The 26,496-nt window shown below is 45.8% G+C and overlaps 1 protein-coding gene across 5 annotated transcripts in view; it reads left to right on the forward strand.

Moving 5' to 3' along the window:
* Positions 1 to 26,496, forward strand: part of LOC143929724 (hemicentin-1-like) — a 419,992-nt gene that overhangs the window by 340,524 nt on the left and 52,972 nt on the right. Inside the window, exons 5-6 of one of the 5 annotated variants that reach the window (XM_077453694.1) lie at positions 7,905 to 8,372; positions 21,217 to 21,588. The exons of the other annotated variants lie outside the window; for them this stretch is intronic. Coding sequence (XP_077309820.1) covers positions 7,905 to 8,372; positions 21,217 to 21,588 — 840 coding nt within the window. The remainder of the gene's footprint in view (positions 1 to 7,904; positions 8,373 to 21,216; positions 21,589 to 26,496) is intronic. 5 annotated transcript variants of the gene reach the window in all.

Raw genomic sequence — 26,496 nt, forward strand, 5'->3', positions numbered from 1 at the left:
AACACTTAACCCCTACACTGCCACTCCCTGGTTAACCCCTTCACTGCCAGTGTCATTTACACAGGAATCACTGCATTTATATAGCACTGATTACTGTATAAATGACAATGGTCCCAAAAATGTGTAAAAAATGTCCGATGTGTCCGCCGCAATGTCGCAGTCACAATAAAAATCGCTGATCGCCGCCATTACTAGTAAAAAAAAAAATAATAAAAAATTATTAATAAAAATGCTATAAAACTATCCCCTATTTTGTAAACGCTATAACTTTTGCGCAAACCAATCAATAATCGCTTATTGCGTTTTTTTTTACCAAAAATATGTAGAAGAATACGTATCGGCCTAAATTGAGGGAAAAAAATGTTTTTTTATATATTTTTGGGGGATATTTATTATAACAAAAAGTAAAAAATAATGAGTTTTTTTTAAAATTGTCGCTCTATTTTTGTTTATAGCGCAAAAAATAAAAACCGCAGAGGATATCAAATACCACCAAAAGAAAGCTCTATTTGTGGGGAAAAAAGGACGTCAATTTTGTTTTGGGAGCCACGTCGCACGACCGCGCAATTGTCAGTTAAAGCGACGCAGTGCCGAATCGCAAAAAGTGGTCTGGTCTTTGATCAGCAAATTGGTCCGATCTGCAAGTGGTTAATAAATGTTTAAATGTAAGAAATTTTCTGTATCACTTATGAAGGCGGCTTTCACACTGGAGCGGGGAGGCGTTGATTGTAAAACGCTGCTAGTTTTAGCGGCGCTTTACCATCATCTTGCTATTCGGCTGGCATAAAACCCAGTTAGCGACCGAGGAAGAGGTTAAATGCGCCCGTGAAGCACCGCTGCCAAATCGCATTGCGTGCGCTTCGGCAGTGTTGCCCATTAATATCAATGGGCAGGAGTGGTGGAGGAGGGGTATACACCACGCCAAACGTGTTGCTTGCAGGACTTTTTTTAACATCCTGCCAGCGCATCGCCTCCGTGAGAGAGCAGGGGAGCCATTTTGCAGGCACTTTACAGGTGCTATTTTTAGCCCAAAAGTGCCTGAAAAACGCCCCAATGTGAAAGGCGTCTGTTAGATTTTATGAGATGAAGGGGGATAAAAAATAAAAAATAAAAAGGAAAAAATAAAAAATTGGCCTAACATATCGGCATCGGCCGCCATGATTTCTAAATATCGGCATCGGCCAGAGAAAAACCCATATCGGTCGACCTCTACCTGAAATTGTTTCAATAAAGAGATTTTCCACTCTATATGGCGTCTTTATTGTTTTCTATAAATCCTCTGGTAACTTTTGATAAATCTTTATTTTTTATTTCTTTATTGTTGTGTCCTGTACTCTGGAAGCCAGAATAGTTGTGGGGCGCTTTATTACCAGGTCCGGGCTTCCATAGAACACTTCCTTCTATATCAGGGGTAGGGAACCTTTTTGGCTGAGGAGCCATGAACGCCACATATTTTAAAATGTAATTCCGTGAGAGCCATACAATATGTTTAAAACTCATTTATTTTTTTTGTTAATCGATTAATCTACTAATTTCAATTATAACTGTAATATCCACATCTCCCCTACGATTGTCTGCTTGCTTACCACTACACAGGCAGGCAGATCCACCAGCAGTTGAGGCGGGTGTTGATGACGTCAGCGCGCCGCTCACCTAGGCCGCCGCAGGGTGTACCAAGATGGCCACAGCCCCGGAGCTAGACCGAAGCTGCGGTCTTTCCTATGGGCTCAATCCACGGATCGGCACACCACACAATCCGCGAATTGAGAGGTGACAGCCAGATGCAGCCATCAAAAGAGCCACATCTGGCTCGAGAGCCGTAGGTTCCCTACCCCTGTTCTATAGCATAACAGGAAAAACTGTTTGAAACTCACTTCAACAGATTACTTAGCGTATTTTCCTGGTGCCTCCATTAGGCTACTTTCACACTGGGGCGTCGGCGGTAAAGCAATGCTATTATTAGGTGCGATTTACTGTTTTTGCGGCACTATTCAGCCACTAGCGGGGCGCTTTTAACTGCCCGCCAGTTCGGCCGTGCTACCCATTGATTTCAATGGGCAGGGGCACTTTAGGAGCGGTGTATTCACCACTCCTACAGTGGCTCAGGCTGGCAGGACATTTTTTGCCGCCCTGCCAGCTCACCGAGAGCCCTCGGGGGTTTCACACTGGAGTGAAAGGAGAGGCTCTTTCAGGGCGCTTTGCAGGCGCTATGTTTAGCGCAATAGCGCCTGCAAAGCGCCTCAGTGTGAAAGAAGCCTAATGCCGCGCACACAAGGTCGGACATTCCAGCAGAAAAAGTCAGACATAATCTTTTCATCGGACATTATGCTTGTGTGTGGGCCTCACCTGACTTTTTTTACGAAAAAATTCTGAATTCTGATCTAGAAATAGAACGTTTTAAATATTTCTGATGGAACCAATTCCTATCAGGAAAACCGCTAGTCTGTGTGCTGTTCTGACGTACCAAAAACGACGCATGCTCGGAAGCAAGTATGAGACGGCAGCTATTGAACTTCCTTTCTCTAGTCCCGTCGTACGTGTTGTATACATGTGGTAGTAGCCCCGTCCCTAACCACCAACAGGTTTATGTCAGCTAGATTCTTGCATTCTATAAGTCCTCTTATTCACAGAGCTTCTCTGTATATGGCCTGGGTTGATATATGCCCCTCGGTGTGTAGCACCCTCACTTTGGCTAGTGTAGGCAAATATAGTTTGGCTCCCCTATAGGCAGAGGATCATGGGCTATTGTGGTAGGAGACTGCAGTGCCTCAAAGGCTGTGGCTCTGTTACCTCCCCCCTGTGTTCTGGAACTCTCTGCAAATTTACAGAACATAGTGGGTGGAGGGTCAGAGGCTGCAGCCTGAATATTTATGGAGTTTTCACCAATCCCTGGGGAGGCAGGGTGCATAAGATAGGAGACAACCCATAAATATTCAGAAGCCTGACAGTCTGGGGTCCAGTCGCCTGGGGCAGAAGGAAGCACAAGAGAGAGAGAGACGGAAGCGTTAAGGCTTCACTCAGCCCAATCTCAGCTAGGCTTAGCTGTAGACATTAAACCAAGCCAGGAACAGCCTGCCCAGAAGAGAGGCCAGGGCAGCAGCTTTCTCTATCTTAGTGTAGCACTAACCCCCGATGGAGCGGTTGAATTTGATTCGGGCTTACCGATTACCTCCTCCAGCTCGTACTCGTTGTCCTTGTCTAGGGGTTCCCAGGGTTGATAACCCAGTAACTGTAGAGACCGACACTTAAATTCCTTGTTAGGATTTTTATTTTGCATAAAACAGTAGATCAAACTCAGTCTCTAAGTAGGGAGTAGGGGGTATCGGGGTATCGGGGTAAAGTTTAGCTCAGGTACTTGGAACTGCTGACTTCAATAAAAGTCTCTCTCTGTACACAGTCCAGGGAACAGCCGCTCACAACTGGACTCTTTAACTGTTGGATAAATCCTTCATTTTTGGGTTTAGCAGCCAACAGGTAATTCCAGCTCTTCAAAGTCTCTCACACAGATTTGGTTGGAAACTTGGTTACAACTGGAAGAGTAGAAGTAGGAACTTTTCTTACTGTACCAGAATCTTTAAGCCGGTCCGGTGATAACGTAAGAATTGTGAAACTAAAGATATGTTGGTATTGCGCTGTCCCTATATTAAATAACCCTCCGAGGGTGATAAGTATATTGCCTAGTTACATACCGTATATACTCGAGTATAAGCCGAGATTTTCAGCCTCTTTTTTGAGGCTGAAAGTGCCCCCCTCGGCTTATACTCGAGTCATCGCTGTCTGCCCGCTCGATCAGCGTGTCGAGCAGACAGACAGCGGCCATTCTGATTCAAAAGCCGCGCCTCCGGCTCCCCCTTCGCCTGTGATAGGCGGAACACTGAATTTCCCAGCAGCCTGTGTTCCGCCTATCACGGACTTCGTATCATCCTCGTACTACGGACGAGGATGATACGACGTCTGTGATAGGCGGAACACAGGCTGCTGGGAAATTCAGTGTTCCGCCTATCACAGGCGAAGGCGGCGGCGCAGCTTTTGAATTTTACAATGGCCGCCGACGAACGAAGAGGGCACGGGACGGAGGCAAGGCACAGGACGGCACGGCACGGGACGGGACGGGACGGGACCGGAGGCAAGGCATGGCGGCGAGGCACGGCGGCGAGGCACGGCGGCGAGGCACGGAGGCAAGGAGGCTCGGCACGGGACGGAGGCTCGGGACAAAGGCTCAGGACACAGGTAGGCTGGACACACACACACACACACACACACACACACACACACACACACACACACACACACACACACACACACACACACACACACACAGGGATGGATGGATGGATGGAGACACACACACACAGGGATGGATGGACGGACACACAGGGATGGACGGACACACAGGGATGGACGGACACACAGGGATGGACGGACACACACACAGGGATGGACAGGCATGTCTTACCCTCGGCTTATACACGAGTCAATAAGTTTGCCAGTTTTTTTGGGGGTAAATTGGGGGCCTCGGCTTATATTCGGGTCGGCCTATACTCGAGTATATACGGTAATTCAATAGTGTTATATAAAAATATATATCTATAAATGTCTACTGAATAGTATCAAAAAGTGCAAAGTGCTACATTAAATAAAATAAACACACCACAAAGGGGATAGAATCCAAATAAATGAAAATCAAGTGAACAAAGGTAAGTAACTAAAAACAGTCTCTTAAAAAATTACTATTTTGATAAAGTGCAGAAAAAATGCAAAAAAATAAAAATAAAAAAATAAAAAAAAAGGAAACGCACTACAGAGTCAATTGAAAACCTCCACAGAAACACAACTGCTTCAATTGAGTGCAAAGCCAAAAAACAGTGAATTGATCATAAAGTGCCAAGTGCGTCTTATAAATGTGCAAATAAGTAAGTGCTTTGTGCAAACTTGTGCAAATTCAACTGAGGTGTGGATCTCCCAGTGCTTAATCCCGCTGTGATCACACTTTAGTGGGCAGTGGCCCCTTACCTATAGCAAGGAGGGATTCCCCTGATGAAGTCACGTGATGTGATGTCACGCGTAGGGACGGGAAGGAAGCTGACTGTGGATGCACTTTCTGCTGATTACTAGAAAAAGGCTTTTTTCTATCTATGAATGTGTGAGTGCCCTGTGTATGAAAATGTTTAATAAATGCTATTTGTGAGATACTACACTATATTATTCCCTCTCTATTCATCTATTGGCTTCTCTGGAGCAATAAGAATAAAATTCAAAGGAGAAGGTGACCGAATTTACCAGGAGAGAAGACATATAAAGAAATCTATATACCTCTATGCCAATCCCTCCTTGCTATAGGTAAGGGGCCACTGCCCACTAAAGTGTGATCACAGCGGGATTAAGCACTGGGAGGTTCACACCTCAGTTGAATTTGCACAAGTTTGCACAAAGCACTTAAAGGAGACTGTTGTTTATTTATGGACTTGAATATTTATATCTTTTTATTTTTGATGGATTTCAATATGTATATTTAATCTATATAGGCCAGATTCATTCTGATATAACGTATGTTACAGCCGGCTCTGTAGTGCGTTTACTACTATATATATATTTTTTGTTTATTCTAAAGTTTATTCCCATGTGATCAGGAGAGGGTACCCTCTTTTTGGTCTAGGTATACTCTTTCTTATTTTCTTGTATATCATTTGTTTATTATTAGGGTGTTTCACTTATATCACCTCTGGAGTGTGTTTACTTATTTGCACATTTATAAGACGCACTTGGCACTTTATGATCAATTCACTATTTTTTGGCTTTGCACTCAATTGAAGCAGTTGTGTTTCCATGGAGGTTTTCAATTGACTCTGTAGTGCGTTTACTTTTTTTTCTTTTTTTTTTCTTTTTTTTGCATTTTTTCTGCACTTTATCAAAATAGTAATTTTTTAAGAGACTGTTTTTAGTTACTTACCTTTGTTCACTTGATTTTCATTTATTTGGATTCTATCCCCTTTGTGGTGTGTTTATTTTATTTAATGTAGCACTTTGCACTTTTTGATACTATTCAGTAGACATTTATAGATATATATTTTTATATAACACTATTGAATTATGTAACTAGGCAATATACTTATCACCCTCGGAGGGTTATTTAATATAGGGACAGCGCAATACCAACATATCTTTAGTTTCATATTAAGTGGATACGGCGTGATCCATTCCAGTAGTAGCAGCAGCCCCTGACATTTGATAGATCACCAGTGGTAGCGCAGGAATAAAACACTATCACGTAAGAATTGTGGATTCAATCGATGTCCATGTAGAGCCGCTGGGCCTCTCCAAACCCGAGATGGCACCGGATCACCTTAGAATCCTCCTGCCAGTTACTGTGCCTCGACCTAGCCAGTTCTGAGGCTCGGAAACATGCCATGAGGGCCCCCGGGGGCTGGTCAGGAGGACCACGGAGTCAGCAACGACTTCTGGACTGGAACCCATGTGACTTTGGCACCGTAAGTACCCTTTCCCAGATTACGCAGTGAGACAAACGCACCCATTGATTGGCTCCGAGATAGAGATTGGTACCCAATGCGTCCAACCAGACTGCGTTCTAAAGCCCCTCACAGGTGTACAACCCCCACCTATGATCATGCAGAACTTCTATACATCCCAGCTGAACTGATGCCAAAGTACAATTTAACACAATTAACCCCAAAACTTACAACAGTTTTGGGCAAAAACTAAATTTTAATATATAGTGCATACTCATTAAGAGTACCGGCGCTACATTGGGAAGCCTTCAAAAAGCGACTGAGTGAGTACAAGTCAGCCATAAACTGAAAGAAAAAAAGGACAGTGAAATGCCTCACATGTCTGGGACCGGGGGGGAAGCTTAAGTGCAGAGCAAGTCAGCCAGGAGCATCCCAGGCAATACAGCCAGGTGTTGTCTGTTTGGTGAATTTTTATTTTGGACTTTGTTGCTGTGCTATTGCTGCACAATCACCCCACTGTTGCAGCTCAGTCCTACAGGTCCTCGTTTGTTGTCCGGGGTTTACAGTTCTTCAATTTCTGGGAATCCCATGTACCGCAATCCCTATCCAAGTTCATCATTCTCAAAATAAATACCAAAAACCCCAAACCCCCTTCATTGTTCCTTGAGTCAACTGGAGTGTGGGAAATTCCTTTTCCCTGGCTGTGGGGGGGGGGGAGGGGGTGTGTGGGGGAAAAGGCTCGAAGTCTAGCAGTTCCTCCAGTGTATGTGTTATGATTTTCCTTGGGGTACCTTTCTCTCCTCCGGACCCTCATCATCCTCCTTACTCATCCTGTTACTCAGCTGTTATCCTGGCCGGTGACCCTTTTTCTGTAGCCGTGGGCATTCTGAGCTTGTATGTGATATTATTTCCGGCTGCTGGCCATCTTGGCCTAGCCCAGTTTTGAGGATGGAAGTGGCACTAGTGACAGGCCTTGGGGCAGGACTATTAAATTGCAGTCAGACCGCAGTGATGGCTCAGGATTACCGGCACACCAATGCCGCCGTAGGCTTTGCTGTTCTGTGAGGTTTTCTTATTCTTGGGTGGCTAGATACTGTGTGGGCCTGTGAGTGAGGGGTGCAAGACATCAGGTCCCGGGGATTTATTAATGTGAAGTTTCCCAAGTCTAATTTTAATTCTGTCCTCTGATAACCATGGAGGGGCTTCCTGTGATGTGTCCTGAGGATAAACACTGCAGTTTGGTTACTGAAGCCCCCCGATTCCCTCGTGAAGACTGAGGAGAAGAATAAATTCAATACCTTCACCATCCCCCCATCCTTTGTAACCAGATGTTCTACTTCCTTCTTTATGGGGCCAATATGGTCTGTCCTCCCTTTTTACTGTTTATATACTTAAATAAGTATGTAAATGTAATAATACGATGATTTCCTCTTGCAGATCCCCCCATTCTCTCGGAGATTACTGGGAACGATAAGCTGACCGACATGAACAGGACGACTCTGATTTGTCAGATTATGGACTTCAGACCCAACGACATAGAAATCTCTGTGTGTATGAGAAGATCCGGGGAGGAGGAGATGAGGACCATCTATACCTGGAGGTCCGGGGGTCCCCTCCCTCCGGTCAGGATAAGTAGAGGTGACGGAGGAGGGGATGAAGAGGTTGTAGATATGGAGGAGGGGAGACAACTGATAAATGGATCTGCAGGACACGAGGACAGACCTCTACAGCTGGAGATGTCTCCTATTATCAGTAAGAAGAAACTTGGAAAATTCAACTGTCAGTGTTCTCTCCAGATAACTCCCAGCTATGACCGGGATAATGGAGCCGAATTATCTGTCCGTGTAAAACACCCGGCACTGACCTCTCCGGTCTCGGTACGCAGGACACTCAACGTCATTGGAGGTGAGACTCTTCTCTTCTACATCAAATTGTTTCTTTCTAAAGGTTTCACTGACTGTTATAAGATGTTCTTACATTTCTGAGCATCACTTGCACATCTTTAATGACCTCCTAGGGGGCAGTAGTGGGCTCTATTGGAGTAGGAAGGTGTTTATTATCACAAGGGCATTTCTAGCTTGTTGGGGAAGCCCTCCTTCCCATTACTACACAACACTGCTCTGAGTGACTGTTTATAAACGTCTTTTTTTTTACTGTGCTCTTGTGCATGTGCTCAGTGACTGTGTTCGCACTGTCATTGGACAGTTGAGATCTCAGGAAAAAAGGTACAGAGCCAAACAGAATGACTCTGTACCTTGTGATCACTGTGACCAATCCCCCCTTCCTATCATATGCACAGAGCCATTGGGAGAGGAGAGAGCTGACTACTCATTACAGGTAGTGTTCAAACGGGCAAATCACAGCGCCCCAATACACCTCATACACCATCAATAGAAAATATGTTTAGGTAGCTTGTTGTCTGCTTTAAATTGGCAGCTTCTTTTAAATTGTACACGTTTAAAGCAGAAGTTCACCCCCTAAGTGGGAGGTTCTGCTTTATCTCCCCCCCCCCCCCCCCAGTTTTTGAGGTTTTCTTTTTAGTTTTTTTTATTAGGGAGTAGGTACCTGGTTTTGGCAGATACCCGCTTCCACTACTCACCACCTCATGGGTAGGGATGAGCATGGTGTTCGACTCGAACACCAGCTGTTCGCCCGTTCGGCGAAGCCAGAACTCTGTGGGCCGTTTGCGCCAAATTCGTGTGGCGCTCACGGCCCACAATGCACTGCGCCATCGCAGTGGATTGCTGGCTCATGATTGGCCAAGCATGCACTGTGACCCCGCATGCTTGGCCAATCGCAGCGCCGGCAGCGAGGAGAGCCATGATTGGCCACAGGCAGGCTGTGTAGTACACGCCCCACACTATATAAGGCCGCCAATGCGGCGGCCTTGTGTAGTGTGTTGGCGTCTGTAGGAGTTAGTGGATGTTCTGTGTACCTTCAACACAGTACACACCGATCGTTATCCAGCGATTTAGCGTTCTTGCTCTTCTGTAATTGAGCTGTCAGCCATCTGCAGGAGTTTGTGGGTGTTGTCTGCATGCCCTGAGCGCAGTATACACCATTATCCACCTATATAGCTATATTGCTCTTCTGTAATTCAGCTTTCAGCCAGTTGCAGGAGTTTGTGGGTGTTGTCTGTGTGACCTGAGTGCAGTACACCATTATCCATCTATTTTGCTCTTCTCTAATTGAGCCATCTGCAGGAGTTAGTGGGTGTTGTGTGCCTCTAGCACAGTATACACTACCCAACTGCTGTTTCACCCAACTCCCTTCAGGCCATTACCATGTCTGGAAGGCCAGCAAGGAGAGGCAGACAGGCGCGAGCCGATAAAAGAGGGCAAGCAGGCTCTGTGTCTAGAGACAACAGTGCTGGTCGTGGACGCGGTGCATTGTCATCATCACGTGGCCATGGGACACGCTTGTCCTTCTTTTCGGCAGCTGGACATGTTGAGCCGCAACATGCCAACGACTTGGTAGAGTGGATGACCAAGCCCTCTTCATCCTCCTCATCCTCTCTCACCCAGTCTCAGAGTACTTCCCTCTTCTCAATGTCATCATCAGTGACTCCTTCCCTAGACCCACCACGTCCTCCTGAGGAGTCTCCTGAACTCTTTGAGCACAGTGTTGGGTACATGCTCCAGGAGGATGCCCAGTGTTTTGTAGCCTCTGATGATGACACTCAGCTAGAGGAAGGCAGTAGCGTGAATGCAGAGAGAGGGGATGCTCAAGAAGGACAGCAATCTGGCAGTCATGTTCCACCAGCTGCAGCATACTGCCAGGTTTGCTCCAGCGATGAAGAGGGAGGGGATGATGAGGGCACTGACTCCACGTGGGTGCCTGGGAGGAGGAGGAGGAGGAGGCACATGTCCAACGAGGCAGGATGCCCTCCGGGGGCCAGCTTAGGGGCAGCACACCGACTGAATCACACTGCAGAGCTCCGTCTGTGCAGGGCGCTGCCTCTGCACGTTATGCTAAAAGTTCTTTGGTGTGGGCCTTTTTTGAGACGAGTGCATCAGATCGCACCGCTGCTATTTGCAACATATGTCTCAGGCGTATCTCGCGTGGCCAAAACATCAGCCGCTTGGGCACCACATGCTTGACCAGACATATGTTGACCTGCCGTGCAGCTCGTTGGCAAGCGTACCTCAAAGACCCACACCAAAGAACAAAGCGGACCTCTCCTTGCTCCTCATCAGCTGGCATCTCCAACCCCACTAGACCTTCAGTCCTCTCTGAAACCTGCTCTGAGAGGAATGAAGGTGTAGAATTAGGTGTGTCACAGCCAAGTGCTTCCAGGCACTCTGCTAGCGGTACACCCACGTCCGATTATAGCAGGCAAATGTCCCTGCCCCAGCTGCTGGACCGGCGAAAGAAGTTCACTCCCAGCCATCCACATGCCCAGCGGTTGAATGCTAGCTTGGCTAAATTGCTAGCACTTCAACTGCTGCCTTTTCAGTTGGTAGACTCGGCCCCCTTCCGTGAGTTTGTACAATGTGCGGTTCCTCAGTGGCAGGTCCCCAAACGCCACTTTTTCTCACGGAAGGCGATTCCGGCTCTCTACCGGCATGTGGAAGGCAATGTCCTTGCCTCGCTGGACAGGGCGGTCAGCGGTAAGGTGCATATTACCGCTGACTCATGGTCCAGCAGGCATGGACAGGGACGTTACCTGTCTTTCACGGCCCATTGGGTCACTCTTCTGGCAGCTGGGAAGGATGCAGGACAAGGTGCAGTAGTGTTGGAGGTTGTTCCGCCACCACACCTCCAAAATGCTACTATTGGTTGTGACACACCTCTCTCCTCCACCCCCTCCTCTTCTTCTTCCACCATGGCCTCTTCCAGTGCTCTGTCCTCAGAGCCAGCGGTGCTCCGTAGGCGTTCCAGGGGCTACGCAAGTACGCAGGCAAAACGATGCCATGCCATGCTTGCGCTGGTTTGTTTGGGGGACAGGAGCCACACTGGGGCGGATGTTTTGTCAGCTCTGCAGGGGCAGGCCGAGAGGTGGTTGACGCCACGCCAGCTTAAGCCAGGAATGGTGGTTTGTGACAATGGCACCAACCTCCTCTCCGCCCTCCGACAGGGACAACTGACCCATGTGCCCTGTGTGGCTCACATCCTTAACCTGGTGGTGCAGCGGTTCTTGGACAGGTACCCGGGCTTACAGGTTGTCCTGAAGCAGGCCAGGAAAGTCTGTGTGCATTTCTGCCGATCATTTAATGCCAGTGCTCGGCTTGCTGAGCTCCAAAAGGAGTTGAACCTGCCCAAGAACCGCCTTATATGTGACATGCCCACCAGGTGGAACTCAACGTTGGCCATGCTGCAGCGGCTGCACATGCAGCAGAGGGCCATCAATGAGTACCTGTGCGACTACGGCACCAGGACAGGGTCAGGGGAGCTTCGTTTTTTCTCACCACGCCAGTGGGGCATGATCAGGGATGCATGCACTGTCCTGTCACCGTTTGAGGAGGCCACAAGGATGGTGAGCAGTGACAGTGCATGCATCAGTGACACTGTACCTCTTGTCCACCTCTTGGAGCATACGCTGCGTGGAATAATGGACAGGGCACTTGAGGCAGAACAGAGGCAGGAAGAGGAGGACTTCCTTGCCTCTCAAGGCCCCCTTTATCCAGACAGTGTTCCTGCTGTGCCACCCATCACACAGGAAGAGAATGAGGAGGAGGAAGAGGAGGAGGAGGATGATTGTGTCAGCATGGAGGTGGAGGCTGGCACTCAGCATCAGCAGCAGCAGCAGTCCTGTAGGGATGATTTACAGTCCCAAGAAACCCGTGGACTTGTACGTGGCTGGGAGGAGGTAGCTGCGGATCATGTTGTCCTTAGTGACCCAGAGGACTCCGGACCGAATGCCTCAGCTAACCTACGCTGCATGGCCTCCCTGATCCTGCAAAGCCTGCGGAAGGATCCTCGTATTCTTCGGATCAAGGAGAGGGACCATTACTGGCTGGCCACTCTCCTTGATCCACGGTACAAGGGTAAGGTTGCTGACCTTATCTTGCCATCGCAGAGGGAGCAGAGGATGAGACATCTCCGGGAGGCCTTGCAGAAAGGTCTGTGCAACGCGTTCCCAGAGACTGGGAGGTTACAAACTCCTGGTCCTGGACAACGTGTTGCTGAGGCATCGGTCAGAAGGAGCGGTGAAGAAGGTGGCCGTCTGACTGATGCTTTCAGACAATTTTTTAGTCCGCAGCCCCAAGGTATGATCGGTTCCAGCACCCATCGCCAGCGTCTGATTTACATGGTGCAGGAATACCTAGGGGCAAGGTCAGACTTGGACACCTTTCCCACCGAAAATCCTCTGGCTTACTGGGTCTTGAGGATGGATCACTGGCCAGAGCTTGCACAGTATGCAATTGAGCTACTGGCCTGTCCTGCATCCAGCGTTCTTTCGGAACGCACCTTCAGTGCTGCCGGTGGCTTTGTAACTGATCACAGGGTGCGCCTGTCCACCGACTCGGTTGATCGACTGACCTTCATCAAGATGAATCAGTCTTGGATCACCCACAGCTACCAAGCACCTGAAGCTGATGTAACCGAATAATTTTTTTTGAAATATCACATCCCTTCAAGACTGCCTATGCTGATGCTTAGTAACTGTCATGTTATGTTGATTGTCTATCCTCTTCCTCCTCCGCTGATATGTTGGAAGAACATTTCTGGTTCTGGGTGATGCCACCAGCCCAATTTTTCTGCCCCTGTTTAACAGGAGCGTTTAAGTACAATTTTTGATGCAATGCTTTGCAGCAGGGCTAATTCCTGCAAAAAAACTAGAGTGTATGGCAGAGGTTGCAGTGTGATGGCACCAGTGCCTAAGGCCCAATTTTTCTGCCCCTGTTTAACAGGGACATGTAATTACAATTCTTGATATAATATTTCACAGGAGGGCCCCTTCCTGTGCCCACCCAGAGTAACGGTGAGGACTTATAGTGTTGTGGCACCAGCACCACAACCACCAAAGGTCAATTTTTCTACCACTGTTCAACAATGGGATGTAATTACAATTCTTGATATTATCGTTCACAGCGGGGCGCTCCAGCGCCCACCAAGAGTCACTTTGAGGGCTTACAATGTTGTGGCAAAACCAACACCTTGTTCCGCCATTTCTGCAGAGCATATAGGGCAGGCCCCGACTTTCAAACATCCAACTTACAAACATCTCCTACTTGCAAACGGAAGGAGACAACAGCAAGTGAGATGAAAAAAGATGGACGGCAAAACAAATTATACAGGGGTGATAACCCTTCCCTATGTTTTCCAAAAAGCTTAAAAATAGTTTTTTTGACTGGAGCTACACTTTAAAAATGTACCAGTTGAAAATTACAAACAGATTCAACTTAACACAACAAACCTACACAGTCCCTGTCTTGTTTGCACCGCCTGTATACTGCTGTTCTGAGTATATAGGGCCTGGGGGCCACACGCATTTCCTTTTTTTAATATGGGTACGGGGTTCCCCTTAATATCCGTACAAGACCCAAAGGGGCTGGTAATGGGCAGGGAGGGCTACCCATGCCATTTTTTTCAATGATTTTCATCCATATTGCAGGAACCAGATATAACATTAAAACCGCAAGCAGTTTTAAATGACTTTTTTTCTTTTTAAATGTCATTTTGTGCAGGGACTGTTCTAAACACGGGAAACACGTGGCACTTCACAGGCACACTACAGACACCCCCCAGGCACCATATTTAAAGGAATATTTCACTTTTTTTTTCCACTTTAATCGTCATTAAAATCAGTGCTCCCACCAAAACGGCCATTTTTAAAAACATTTTAGGCAGTGACCCATGTCCCCTGGGGCAAGACCCGGGTCCCCAAACTCTTTTTAGGACAGTATCTTGCATATTAGCCGTTAAAATTAGCACTTTCCATTTCGAACTTTCGAGTCCCATAGACTTCAATGGGGTTCTAACGTTCAAAAGTTCTGGTGCGAACCGAACCGGGGGGTGTTCGGCTCATCCCTACTGTCCACACAGATATAAATCTGATCAATCCTGATGTACTGACGGCCAATCTCATTTCTTGAGGCCCGAAAACACCAGGACAGTAAAAATACCCCCAAATCACTCCCCCAGGACAAATCCCCCCCCAAATCACCCTCCAGGACAAATAGCCCCCCAAATCACCAACCATTACAAATACCCCCAAATTACCCCCCCAGCACAAATGCCCCCCAAATCACTCCCCAATACAAATACCCTCCAAATCACCCCCAGGACAAATACCCCTCCAAATCACCCCCGTAGTACAAATACCCTCCAAATCACCCCCCAGGACAAACCCCCCTCCAAATCACCCCCTAGTACAAATACCCTCCAAATCACCAACCCGTACAAATGCCCCCCAAACCACCCCCCAGGACAAATACCCTCCAAATCACCCACAGGACAAATACCCCTTCAAATCACCCCCAGGACAAATACCCCTCCAAATCACCCCCTAGTACAAATACCCCTCCAAATCACCCCCCCAGTACAAATTCCCCCAAAATCACCCAATAGGACAAATACCCCTCCAAATCACCAACTAGTACAAATACCCCTCCAAATCACCCCCCTAGTACAAATAACCTCCAAATCACCCCCTAGTACAAACACCCTCCAAATCACCCCCCTAGTATAAATAACCTCTGAATCACCCCCCAGGACAAATACCCCTCCAAATCACCCCCCCAGTACAAATTCCCCCAAAATCACCCAATAGGACAAATACCCCTCCAAATCACCCCCAGGACAAATACCCCTCCAAATCACCCCCCTAGTACAAATAACCTCCAAATCACCCCCTAGTACAAACACCCTCCAAATCACCCCCCTAGTATAAATAACCTCTGAATCACCCCCCAGGACAAATACCCCTCCAAATCACCCCCTAGTACAAATACCCTCCATATCACCCCCCCAGTACAAATACCCCCCAAAGGCCCAACCAGTACAAATACCCTCCAAATCACCAACCGGTACAAATACCTCTCACCCAAATCATCCCCAGTACAAATACTCTGCAAATCACCCCCTAGTAAAAAATACCCTCAAATCATCCCCCCCCAGTACAACCCCTCCCCCATATCCCCCCAGTACAATTTGTTCTAAGGAGGTGATTTGGAGGGTATTTGTACTGGGGGGGGGGGGTGATTTGGAGGGGTGTTTGTCTTCGGGGGTGATTCACAGGTCCTCTTCTTCAGTGGGCGGTCCGCTACATGATAAAAGTGGTCTCTGTGGTGGATTCGCCACAAGATCACTTTTATCAGAGGTAGGAGAGGGAAAAGGAGAACGTAGATGAAATAATCTGCACTTTATCTGAAGGAATATTACCACAAGTATGCTGTATCAGGAAGATGTTCACAATACTGACTTTAAAGTACAATGGGGGAGAATGGGCCCCAAGCTCCTGCCGCATGTGGTCTGGGAAGAAGTAGAGTCACATCCGTGGAACTACAAGTATCTCCAGCCAATCTGTAAAGAAATTTCTCAGCAACACTGTAATCACTATCACAAATGGGGGACTGCCCGCTCATCACTATGGACATCAGATGGATAGAAGGTTCCAGCTGGAATTCTCTGTGTCTTCTGTCCTGTGGAAAGGCGCCGACATGCTGCAGCTCCCTGTGGACTGGATTGCAGGTGTCCTCAGCCGGTCCGGAACGCAGGCCAGTCCGCTGTGCTGGAATAGGGATGTTGTCCTCTGAGGTCCCTCTGAGGCTGGCGATCCGGCTCCCTGCTGTGTAGGCCTCAGATTCTCACTCCCTGTCACACAGACCTCCTGCTGGCAGGGTCAGAATGGCGTCCGGAGGGAGCGAAAACAGGCCACACCCACTCCTTTTATTTCCTCTCCCAGTAGGCTGCTCTGTGCGCACAGCATTTCTGTTACCTGTGGTGCAGATTGGTCCGGCTAACAAAAACATATTTGGGGGGCACACCCTAAAATGCGTTTAAATTCAAGATGGTGCTGCTATAAGAAACATTCTTGAATGTGTGTACTGTAATATGTTTTGTACTTCTTCACCCCGGACTACATGTTCCATGATGCATTGCTCTGGTCATTCTCACAGGAGAAAAAAAAACACACATAGAGTCCAGCATGCACATGAGGGAGCCAAACTCATACATATAAAACAGATAACTGTATATATATATATATATTTATATATTACGGCTGCAACTAATGATTATGTTCATAATCGATTAGTTGGCTGATTATTGTTTTGATTAATTGATTAATCGGTTAACCGGTTCCTGACCAGCGCACGCCGATGTACGTCGGCAGAATGGCACGGGCAGGCATATTTTGGCGTACAGGTACGTCCAATCTTTAACACCGCCCTGCCATCGCGAGCACGCTGCCGGCGGTGCGCTTGCGTGCTGGTCGGGACCCCCGTGAGTCCGGTCGCGTGTCCCGCGGACTTGATTGCCGCGGGCATACCCGCGATCGTCTCACGGAGCGGCTGAACGAAGAAATGCCATTGTAAACAGCATTTCTCCGTTCTGCCTAGCAACTAGTGACGCTGATCTCTACTCCATGTGATTGGAGCAGAGATCATTGTTCACTAACACACAGTCCAGCCCCCATCAGTTAGTAACACACCCCTAGGAACACTTAACCCCTACACTGCCACCCCCTGGTTAACCCTTTCACTGCCAGTGTCATTTACACAGGAATCACTGCATTTATATAGCACTGATTACTGTATAAATGACAATGGTCCCAAAAATGTGTCAAAAATGTCCGATGTGTCCGCCACAATGTCGCAGTCACAATAAAAATCGCTGATCGCCGCCATTACTAGTAAAAAAAAATAAAAAATTATTAATAAAAATGCCATAAAACTATCCCTATTTTGTAAACACTATAACTTTTGCGCAAACCAATCAATAATCGCTTATTGCGATTTTTTTTTACCAAAAATATGTAGAAGAATACGTATCGGCCTAAACTGAGGGAAAAAAATGTTTTTTTATATATTTTTGGGGGATATTTATTATAACAAAATGTAAAAAATAATGCGTTTTTTTTCAAAATTTTCGCTCTATTTTTGTTTATAGCGCAAAAAATAAAAACTGCAGAGGTGATCAAATACCACCAAAAGAAAGCTCTATTTGTGGGGAAAAAAGGTCAATTTTGTTTGGGAGCCACGTCGCACGACCGCGCAATTATCAGTTAAAACGACGCAGCTCCGAATCGCAAAAAATGCTCTGGTCTTTGACCAGCAAAATGGTCCGGGGCTGAAGTGGTTAATAACCTTAAAAAAAAAGTGGGTCAAATTGATGTTCATTTTCACCCACAGTGACGGAAAAATGTTGAAATAGAAGACTTCTTGATCAAAGCAATTATCAGTGGATGTGGTTTTTGTTCAGAAATGAAGTGAAAATTTCAAACAAAATTCTTTCATTCGGCGAATGTACAAAGATTTTTCAACCATACTAACTATGAAACTATGTAATACAAAAAGAAAGCCTTGTTTGTCCTTAAAAAATATATATATGTATGTATTACGTTGTTATCTTAAGTAATGACTAGGGTTGGACCAATACCACTTTTTTAACGAGTACAATAATAATAATAATAAAAAATATGTTTTTTTTTATAGTGCACTTTTCATCAAAAGATCATAAGTGCTACATATTAACCACTTCAGCCCCGGACCAATAAACACCTTAAGGACCAGAGGTCTTTTTGCAATTTCGCACTGCGCTGCTTTAACTGGTGATTGCGCGGTCATGCAATAAAATGAATTTTTTTTTTAACTTACCAGAAATGCCTGTTGCTAGGCACATAATCCTAATCTGCCTCTTCCTCCTCCGCGGAGATCTTCTTTCTTCTCTCCTCCGTGCAATGTGTAATGGGTAGCGCTGTGTTCTGGGAACTGTGTGTGTCCCAGAACACAGCGCGCCCCATTCACAAAGCGCTGCGCGACTCGCGCATGCTCAGTAGGAAACGGTCAGTAGAGCCTCAAGGCTCCACTGCCTGTTTCCCTTACCCAAAATGGTGGCGCCGGGACCCGAGACCGAGGGATGGGTCAGCCTCGGGCGGCCGACATCGCAGGCTCCCTGGACAGGTAAGTGTGTTTATTAAAAGTCAGCAGCTGCAGTGTTTGCATCTGCTGACTTTTATTTATTTTTTTTCAAAACCGGCCCTCCTCTTTAAGACAAGAACTGATCCTTTTTTCCCCCAAGTACTCGCTGATACCGATTACTGATACCTTTTTTTTATTAAGTCATGTGACCGTGGCACTAATATGCAGCACTGATGGACACTGATGAGATGTGGACTGTGCCAGTAGTTTTTTAATTTTTTTTTTATTATTTTTTACTATTTATATGTTGTTGTTTTTTTGTTTTGTTTTTTTACAATTCAACCTTCTGAATACTTATTTATTACTAATCTTTATTTTATTTATTTTTATCAGCCCCGTTGGGGGGCTTTGGTGAGATATATTAGAAAATCAAACAAACAGCTCAGAAAGTAAATTTTTCTAGTGTATGCCTAGCTTAAAGTGCTTGTAAACCCTCCATATATATATATATATCGTATTTATCGGCGTATAACACGCACTTTTTCCCCTTAAAAGCAGGGGAAAATCGCGGGTGCGTGTTATAAGCCGATCCCCCGCAATTCTGAGCCTCTGGGCGGCTTTCAACCTCCTTCGGCCGTTCTCAGCAGCTTCCAGCCATTCTCGGTGTCCGAAAGCTGCCGAGAATGATCGAAGGCGGCCGAAAGCCGCCGAGAACTACCACGCCCTGCCGAGATACACAGGACATCCGGCTCTGTATCTTGGCGGTGGCATTTTAAAAAATAAAAATAAAACTGATAAGGCTGCAATGATGGGCATTTAAATGTAAGTTTTTTTTTTCCCTTAAACTTCCCTCCTAAAAGTTTTTTCCCTTAAACTTCCCTCCTAAAAGTTTTTTTCCTTAAAATTCCCTCCTAAACTTGGGGCGCGTGTTATACGCCGATAAATACGGTATATATAAGTGAGTACATAAGTTGTACCTGTTCATCTGTTTCGCAGACTCACAAAGCAGGGGGCGAGGAGCTGCAGTTACACACTGTACAAGAGCTCTGAGAGCTGATTGGAAGAAAGGGACACCCCACCCCTTCACACAGCACACAGAAACAGAGCTGAGGCTGTCAATCACAGGCTATGTGCCCGTCACCTCCTATCTCTTGGTGTCAGGAAAAATTGTCAGAAGTCATGAGCAGAAAGAAAGAAATTTGTTTCATTCCAATTCATTATTTAAGTCATTTTGTTTAGTTAAATTTGTTTCATTTGCTTTCAAAATATTTATTCATTTAATTTATTCATTTTCAAATTTAATTAAAATTTTCCGAATTCGGTTGAATTTAATTCAGTTAGTCCAAATTCGCAAAATTCAAATCAGCATTGGAATTCAAATTCTAATTTATTCTGTTTGAGTTTCGGAAGAGGGTTATAGCCTTTTGATTTTATTCTATTCTATTTAATTGTTTTTTCTATTCCATTCTATTCTCTTATTTTCTATTTTATTCTATTCTACATGAATTAAAATTTATATGAAATTTGAATTTAGAAAGGTGGTTAAATTCTTTCTATTTTAATATATTCCATTCTGTTCTTTTCAATTCATTTTCTATTGTTTTTCTATTCTGTTATTTCCAATTCTATTCTGATCTATTCTATTCAAATGTATTCTGTTCCAAATTTGAATTTTGGATGATGTTTATATTCTATTTTTATTCTATTGTTTTTTTTAAATTCTTGTCTTTTTTTTATTTGAATAGAATAAATATAAATAAATATAAATAGAATAAACTATTTGAATTTCGGAAGACATTTATATTCTATTTTATTCGATTGAATTCTATTTTATTGTTTTTTCTATTCTATTCTTTTATATTCTAATCTATTCTATTCTAATTTGAATTTATTCTATTCAAATTTTCAGAATCTGGTTACTACTTTCTATTTTATTCTATTCTCTTCTCATTTCTAATTTCTATTCAATTCTTTTATATTCTATCATTTTCTAATCTTTATTATTCAAATCCATTCTATTCAAAATTAGAATTTTTCTGAATATGGTTATATTCTTTCTATTTTATTCTATTCTAATATATTTTTTCTATTCTAATCTGTTTTCTTTTGTATTCCATTCTAATCTATTCCTTTTACTTTCTATTCTACTTCATTCTTTTATTTTCTACTCTATTTTGTTCTGTTTTACGCTATTCTTTTCTATTTCATTATTTCCTTTTTTTTGTATTCTCTTCCCTTATTATCTATTCTCTTTTATTCTGTTCTATTATTTTCTAGTATATTCCTTTATTTTATATTATATTTGATTCTATTATATTATTGTCTATTATATTTTGTTCTGTTTCACTCTATTCTTTTCTATTTTAATCCTTTCTTTTCAATTCTATTTTATTCTATTCTTGTTTTCAAAATAAATTAAAAAAATTACGGGAAATCCGGATACATCTGAATTTCGTAATAACAAAAATTCATCCAAATTTCGATTCAGAGTGAAACAAACTGCACATGTCTAGTCAGAAATTATTCATGCTGAGGTTAGAAAGCAGAAGATAGAAATGACACTTAGTGCTCTGGAGAGAGGTAAGTAAACACTTTGGAAATATGTGCTTTGTTCAGATTTCATGTCTGAGGTTTACAGCCACTTCAAGCTCTCTACACCAGTAATTTCTGTATATTCTTACTAAATAAATTGCTAATTAACATTTATAAATTTCCCTATTTAGTCTCTCCTAACGTATTGTCCATCATGACCCCGGAACGTCTCACCCATGATGAGCATCTGACTCTCACCTGTCCAATAAATGGGTTTAAACCGCGAGATTTGTCCATCACCTGGCTGAGGAAGGAGAAGAACCTTCCAGAGACTGAACTGGTAACATGGAATTCTGGGAATTCTGGGAGTAACACCATTCACAGCAAGAAATATTCCCATAGAGTAAAGGAAAAAGAGCATGAAGATAAATCCTACAGCTTCATAAGTGCTCTGACTATGAAACCAACTATAAGAGAAGATGATGGAGTGACATATATCTGTAGAACCGTCCACCCCGCTACAGATCACCGGGGGGACAAAGAGCAGATCCTGAATGTGACCGGTGAGTGATACACATCATTTATAATGTTTTTTCCTCACGGATCATGGGAAGAGATGAGGGATTACCTGACCCATGTTCAGGGGTTCCCGTTGCCTTACTATTTCTGCAGACTGGCAGCAGATATCTATGGTAGTGTCAGGAACCATGAATCAGACAGAGACAGAAAATGCAGTAAAAATCACACCTTTTAATATAACGGTAAAAATGGTACAAATAGTAGTCAAAACATAGCCAGGGTACGGTAGCTAAAGCGGGTAGTCAGAACAGGCCAGGGAATCAGGAAGCCAGAGACCAGCATAGTAGGCAGCAAACAGAATCAAGAACCAGAAGGGATGTCAGCCAGGCAAGTCTTTAACAGGAACACAGCAGAGAAATTGCAGATCTGTTTGACCAAGGCGAAGGAATGGAAGAAATTAACCAGGCAGTGTAAATAGCCAGAAGGGGCTGGCTGTAGGCTTGACTGACGAGCAGGTAATGATCACCAGGTGAGCCACTGTGGAATGATAAATGCTGGAAATTAACTGACAGCTGAGCATCCTGAGCACTGAAAAGGGAGCTGCTTGGAGCCCCGCCCTGACAGGAAGGAGTGTACAGGTAAAGTACCTGGCCCAAAATCAAACAGCTTTCAGTATCCTCATCCACAACTCGTAGGCGGGCCGGGAACAGCATGCTGTATTTCAAGCCTCTGGTGCGAAGCTGCGCTTTAACATGGTCCACGACAAAGTGTTGAGAGAACGGGGCCCGCGGGAGGAGGGTGGTGTGAAGCAGGGTCTCTGTGAAGGCTGTAGGATCTTGGCCTTCGGCACTCTCCGGCACACCCACCACCCTCAGGTTATTCCTGCGGCTTCTGTTCTCGCTGTCCTCCACCCACGACTCGAGGTCCTTCATTTTCACCTGTAGTGTGTGGATGGGGGCACGGTCGTCCCAGAAGGAGTCTTCCGAGCCACCCATGCGTTCTGCCTCGCCCAGTCGATCCCGCATTTTGTCCATGTCCCTCCGCAGCAGCCTGAAATCCATTTGCAGGGTGTCAATTTTTGCCATCAGAGTTGTTTGGACATGGCCAGCATAAGGGCCTGGAAGCGATCCTCCTCCGTCCCCGAGTCTGCAGGCGTAATTTGGGCCTATCGAGCCTACCAAGCCCTGTTTCTTCTGGTGCACGGTCGCTTTAGGAGTGTATCCACCTTTCTTCTTGTAGCCAAATTTACACCTTCTCATACCCGGGTGTCATCAGGTGTCGGTTAGGGTAAAATATAGAAGTAGATCCCGTGTAAATTCGGATAAGTTAGTTGGGTAAGGGCGGAGCTCCGCTCAGACACGTCCACTCAGGCCACTAGCTTGACCACCCTATTCCTGAATCTACATTATGATACCTTCCAACAATTTGTTTGGTTTAGGGCACAACCAACACCAACACCTCAGGCCCAATTTTTCTGCACCTGTTTAACAGGTGCATGTTTTTTTAAATTTTTTCACTAATTTTAAAAGCAGGGCCCGTTGCTGCGCCCAAAAAGAGTAACTGTGAGGGGTTACAGTGTTCAGGCACCGCCAGAACCCAAGGCCCAATTTTTCTGCACCTGTTTGACAGGGGTGTGTAATTACAATTTTTTACACAAATTTTTAACAGCAGGGCCCATTCCTGCGCCCAACAAGTGTAACTGTGAGGGGATACAATGTTCTTGGTGACCTTGAGCCTGGGTTCAGGTGTGGACGGGACCCTCGTACAAACCACATGGGTGTCCTGGGCAGAAAGCACAGAAGGAGCAAGAGAGGAGAGCAGGAGAGAGCACTGCAAGTATCCAGGGAAAGGAACAACTGGTCACAGCCAGGAGGGCTGGTGAGTGACATGCACAGACCTGAGGGAACTCAGGAGGCACACCTGAGAGGACTGGGAGGATGCAGTCTAGGATGGGTGCAGAGGAATAAATTGTGGTGTCATGGGCAGTGGAGAAGGGCAGCTGCAGCCAGGAGGGCTGGCAGGGCCTTAAGATGGCTGACTGGGCTCAGTAGCCGCATGTGGGCAGCTATTACCAGAGGCTTTCAATCTTGCTACACTATAAGGGCCCGCGGTCCCTGCCTGTAAAGCGCAATTGCTAAGGCCTGGCTGAGCCATTGTCAGGCCTAACAACACGGTGCTAGCTGTGCCTGGAAGCTCATGCAGGTAGAGTGCTGAAGGAGCTCAGAAGTAATGAGAAGTAATAGTCTGCAGTAAGAGTTGTGCTGGAAGAAGAGAGGCCCGTATATACCTGAGAGTATATACTGTAAGGCCGCGTACACACGCGGGGACTGTTCGCTCAACTTTGTCCGTCAAACAGTTTCAGCGAACAGTCCGCTCAAAATTAGCATGGACGGACATGGCCACACACGACGAACGAACAGTTTGCTGAAACCGTGCGCGATGAGGTGAACGGCACGTACGACGGGACGAAAAATACGACGTCCTATACACTGCATTATAACTTTCGGCGTGTAAATCCTTTCTGAGCATGCGCGGAACTTAGTTTGACGAACAAGCCTACACACGAGGGGACTGTTCGCTGAAACAAGGTTTCAGCGGACAGTTTTTCGGAAATTCCGAAAAACCTTGTTCAGCGGACTGTTCGCTGAAACTGTCCGCTGAAAGCCCACACACGAGCGGACTGTCCGCCGAAACACTGTTCAGCGGACAAAGTTGGGCGAACAGTCCCCGCGTGTGTACGCGGCCTAAGTTGTCCCATTCAATTGTTCCAAAATTCACCAATTGATTATTCTAAAATTCACTGGGCATCCCATACTTCCTATATCCTATCCAAGTTCAATTCCCTCAATAAAAATAAAAACAAAGCCAAGATGTAAAAAAAAAAAACAGCGTGCCCCCCCCCCCCCCCAAAATCTATACCAGGCCCTTTGGGTCTGGCATAGATTTTAAGGGGAACTCCACGCCAAAAATGTAAAAATAAATTGTATGCCCCCCCCCCCAAAATCCATACCAGACCCTTATCTGAGCAAGCAGCATGGCAGGCCAAGAAAGGGGGGAAGCAAGTGCCCCCCCTCCTGAACCATACCCGGCTGCTTGCCCTTAACATGGAGAGGGTGCTTTGAGGCCCCCCCCCCACAGCACCTTGTCCCCATATTGATGGGGACAAGAGCCTCTTCCTGACAACCCTGGCCATTGGTTGTCGGGGGATGGGGCGGGGGGCTTAGCAGAATCTGGAAGAATTTTCAACAAGGGGACCGCACATCCTGCCCCCCCATGTGAAATGTGAATGGGTAGGGAGGGATACATTGTACCCATACCCATTCACCAAAGAAAGTGTCAAAAAGTAAAAACCACAACAGACAGTTTTTGACAATTGCTTTACTAAAAAAGAAAAAAAGTGATCGCAATGTCCATCCATCTTTAATTGCAGTGCCCGACGGACCTGAAAAATAGCAAAAATAATAAAAACTCCACCTCGATGGGAGGCCTCCCGGTGACTGCCGTCTCTTGGCTTTGACAGCAGTTTTATAGGCAAGGGCGTGGCCACCCAGTGACATAACCAAGTAACCCTGCCCCTTCTGACGTCAGAGGGGGCGGGGTCATCCAATTACGTCAGCGGGTGGCCCTGCCCTTGCCTATATAAGAGCTGTCAAAGTGAAAAGACAGCAGTCGCCGGGAGGCCTCCCATCAACTGGGGGGCGATCAAGGGGTTAAACTTTTATTGGGGGGGTTAGGGGGTACCCTAGTCCTAACGGGGCCTACCACTAATTGCCCTAAGACTTATAACAGTCGCAAATGACAGCAAATGCAGTGATCAGTAAAAAAATGAAAACTGCAATTGGTAACACTGTGACAGGGGGTGCAGGGGTTAACTAGGGGAGTGATTTGTGTGCCTATGTGTATTGATGTTAGTGTGCTGCTGGTGAAACTTCCTGTGAGACGTCTTCTCTCCTCGGCTCCCGAATGAAAAGGATGCATGAGGAGAGATGACCTCACTTCCTCTGCGTTTACAGTTCACAGGCAGAGGAAGCAGCTGATTTGTCAGGAGCGATCGTGAGGGGCAGTCCATGAATCAGTGGCCTCCCCCTCAGGACGGATCTCTCCTGGAACAAAGCCGACCGCCTCGGGCACGTTACTCTGCCTGCCCGTGCCATTCTGCCAAAGTATATCATCGTGAGGCAGTCGGTAAGTGGTTAAAATCCATACCAGACCCAAAGAGCCTGGCATGGACTGGGGGGGGGGGGCTACGCTGTTTCTTTTCCTTGATTAAAGCCACGACGGTTTAAATTACATTTTTTCTTTTAGAAATGCAATTTTGCTGTGGCAATGTTCTACACATCACACAGATGCGCCACTTTGCAGGCACACTATAGACGCCCCCCAGGTATGAAATTTAAAGGAATATTTCATTTTCATTGTTTCACTTTAAAGTGGAGTTCCCCTTAAAAAAAAATTTAAAGTCAGCAGCTATAAATACTGCAGCTGCTTACTTTTAATAATCTGACACTTACCTGTCCCGGGGTCCAGCGATGCCGGGGAACGAAGCCCCGCTAGTTCCCCCCTCCGCTCAGCGGCGGCACTCTAACTGTGGGTACCCGGCTGTGCATGCGTGAGCGGCACTGAGAGCCGTGATTGGCCCAGATGACTGACAGGAGGGAGGGGGCAGAGCTGAGCCCTTCCTGCGCCAGGCACTGAAGGAGGCAGACTACGAGGGACTCCCTAGAAACAGGCATTTAGAGGTGAGTTAAAAAAAAAATTCCAAATGTTTTTTTGTTTTTTTTAGGAATTTTAATGAATTTTTTTTCCGTGGAACACCACTTTAAGCATTATTAAAATCACTACTCCCGAAACCCGAAAAAACGGTTGTTTTAAAAACTTTTTTTGCATTGATCTATGTCCTCTGGGGCAGGACCCGGGTCCCCAAACACTTTTTATGGCAATAACTTACATAT

Source organism: Lithobates pipiens, unplaced genomic scaffold (assembly GCF_037356315.1).
Source record: "Lithobates pipiens isolate NorthernLeopardFrog02 unplaced genomic scaffold, aLitPip1_a1.2 Scaffold_24, whole genome shotgun sequence".
NCBI lineage: Eukaryota > Metazoa > Chordata > Amphibia > Anura > Ranidae > Lithobates > Lithobates pipiens.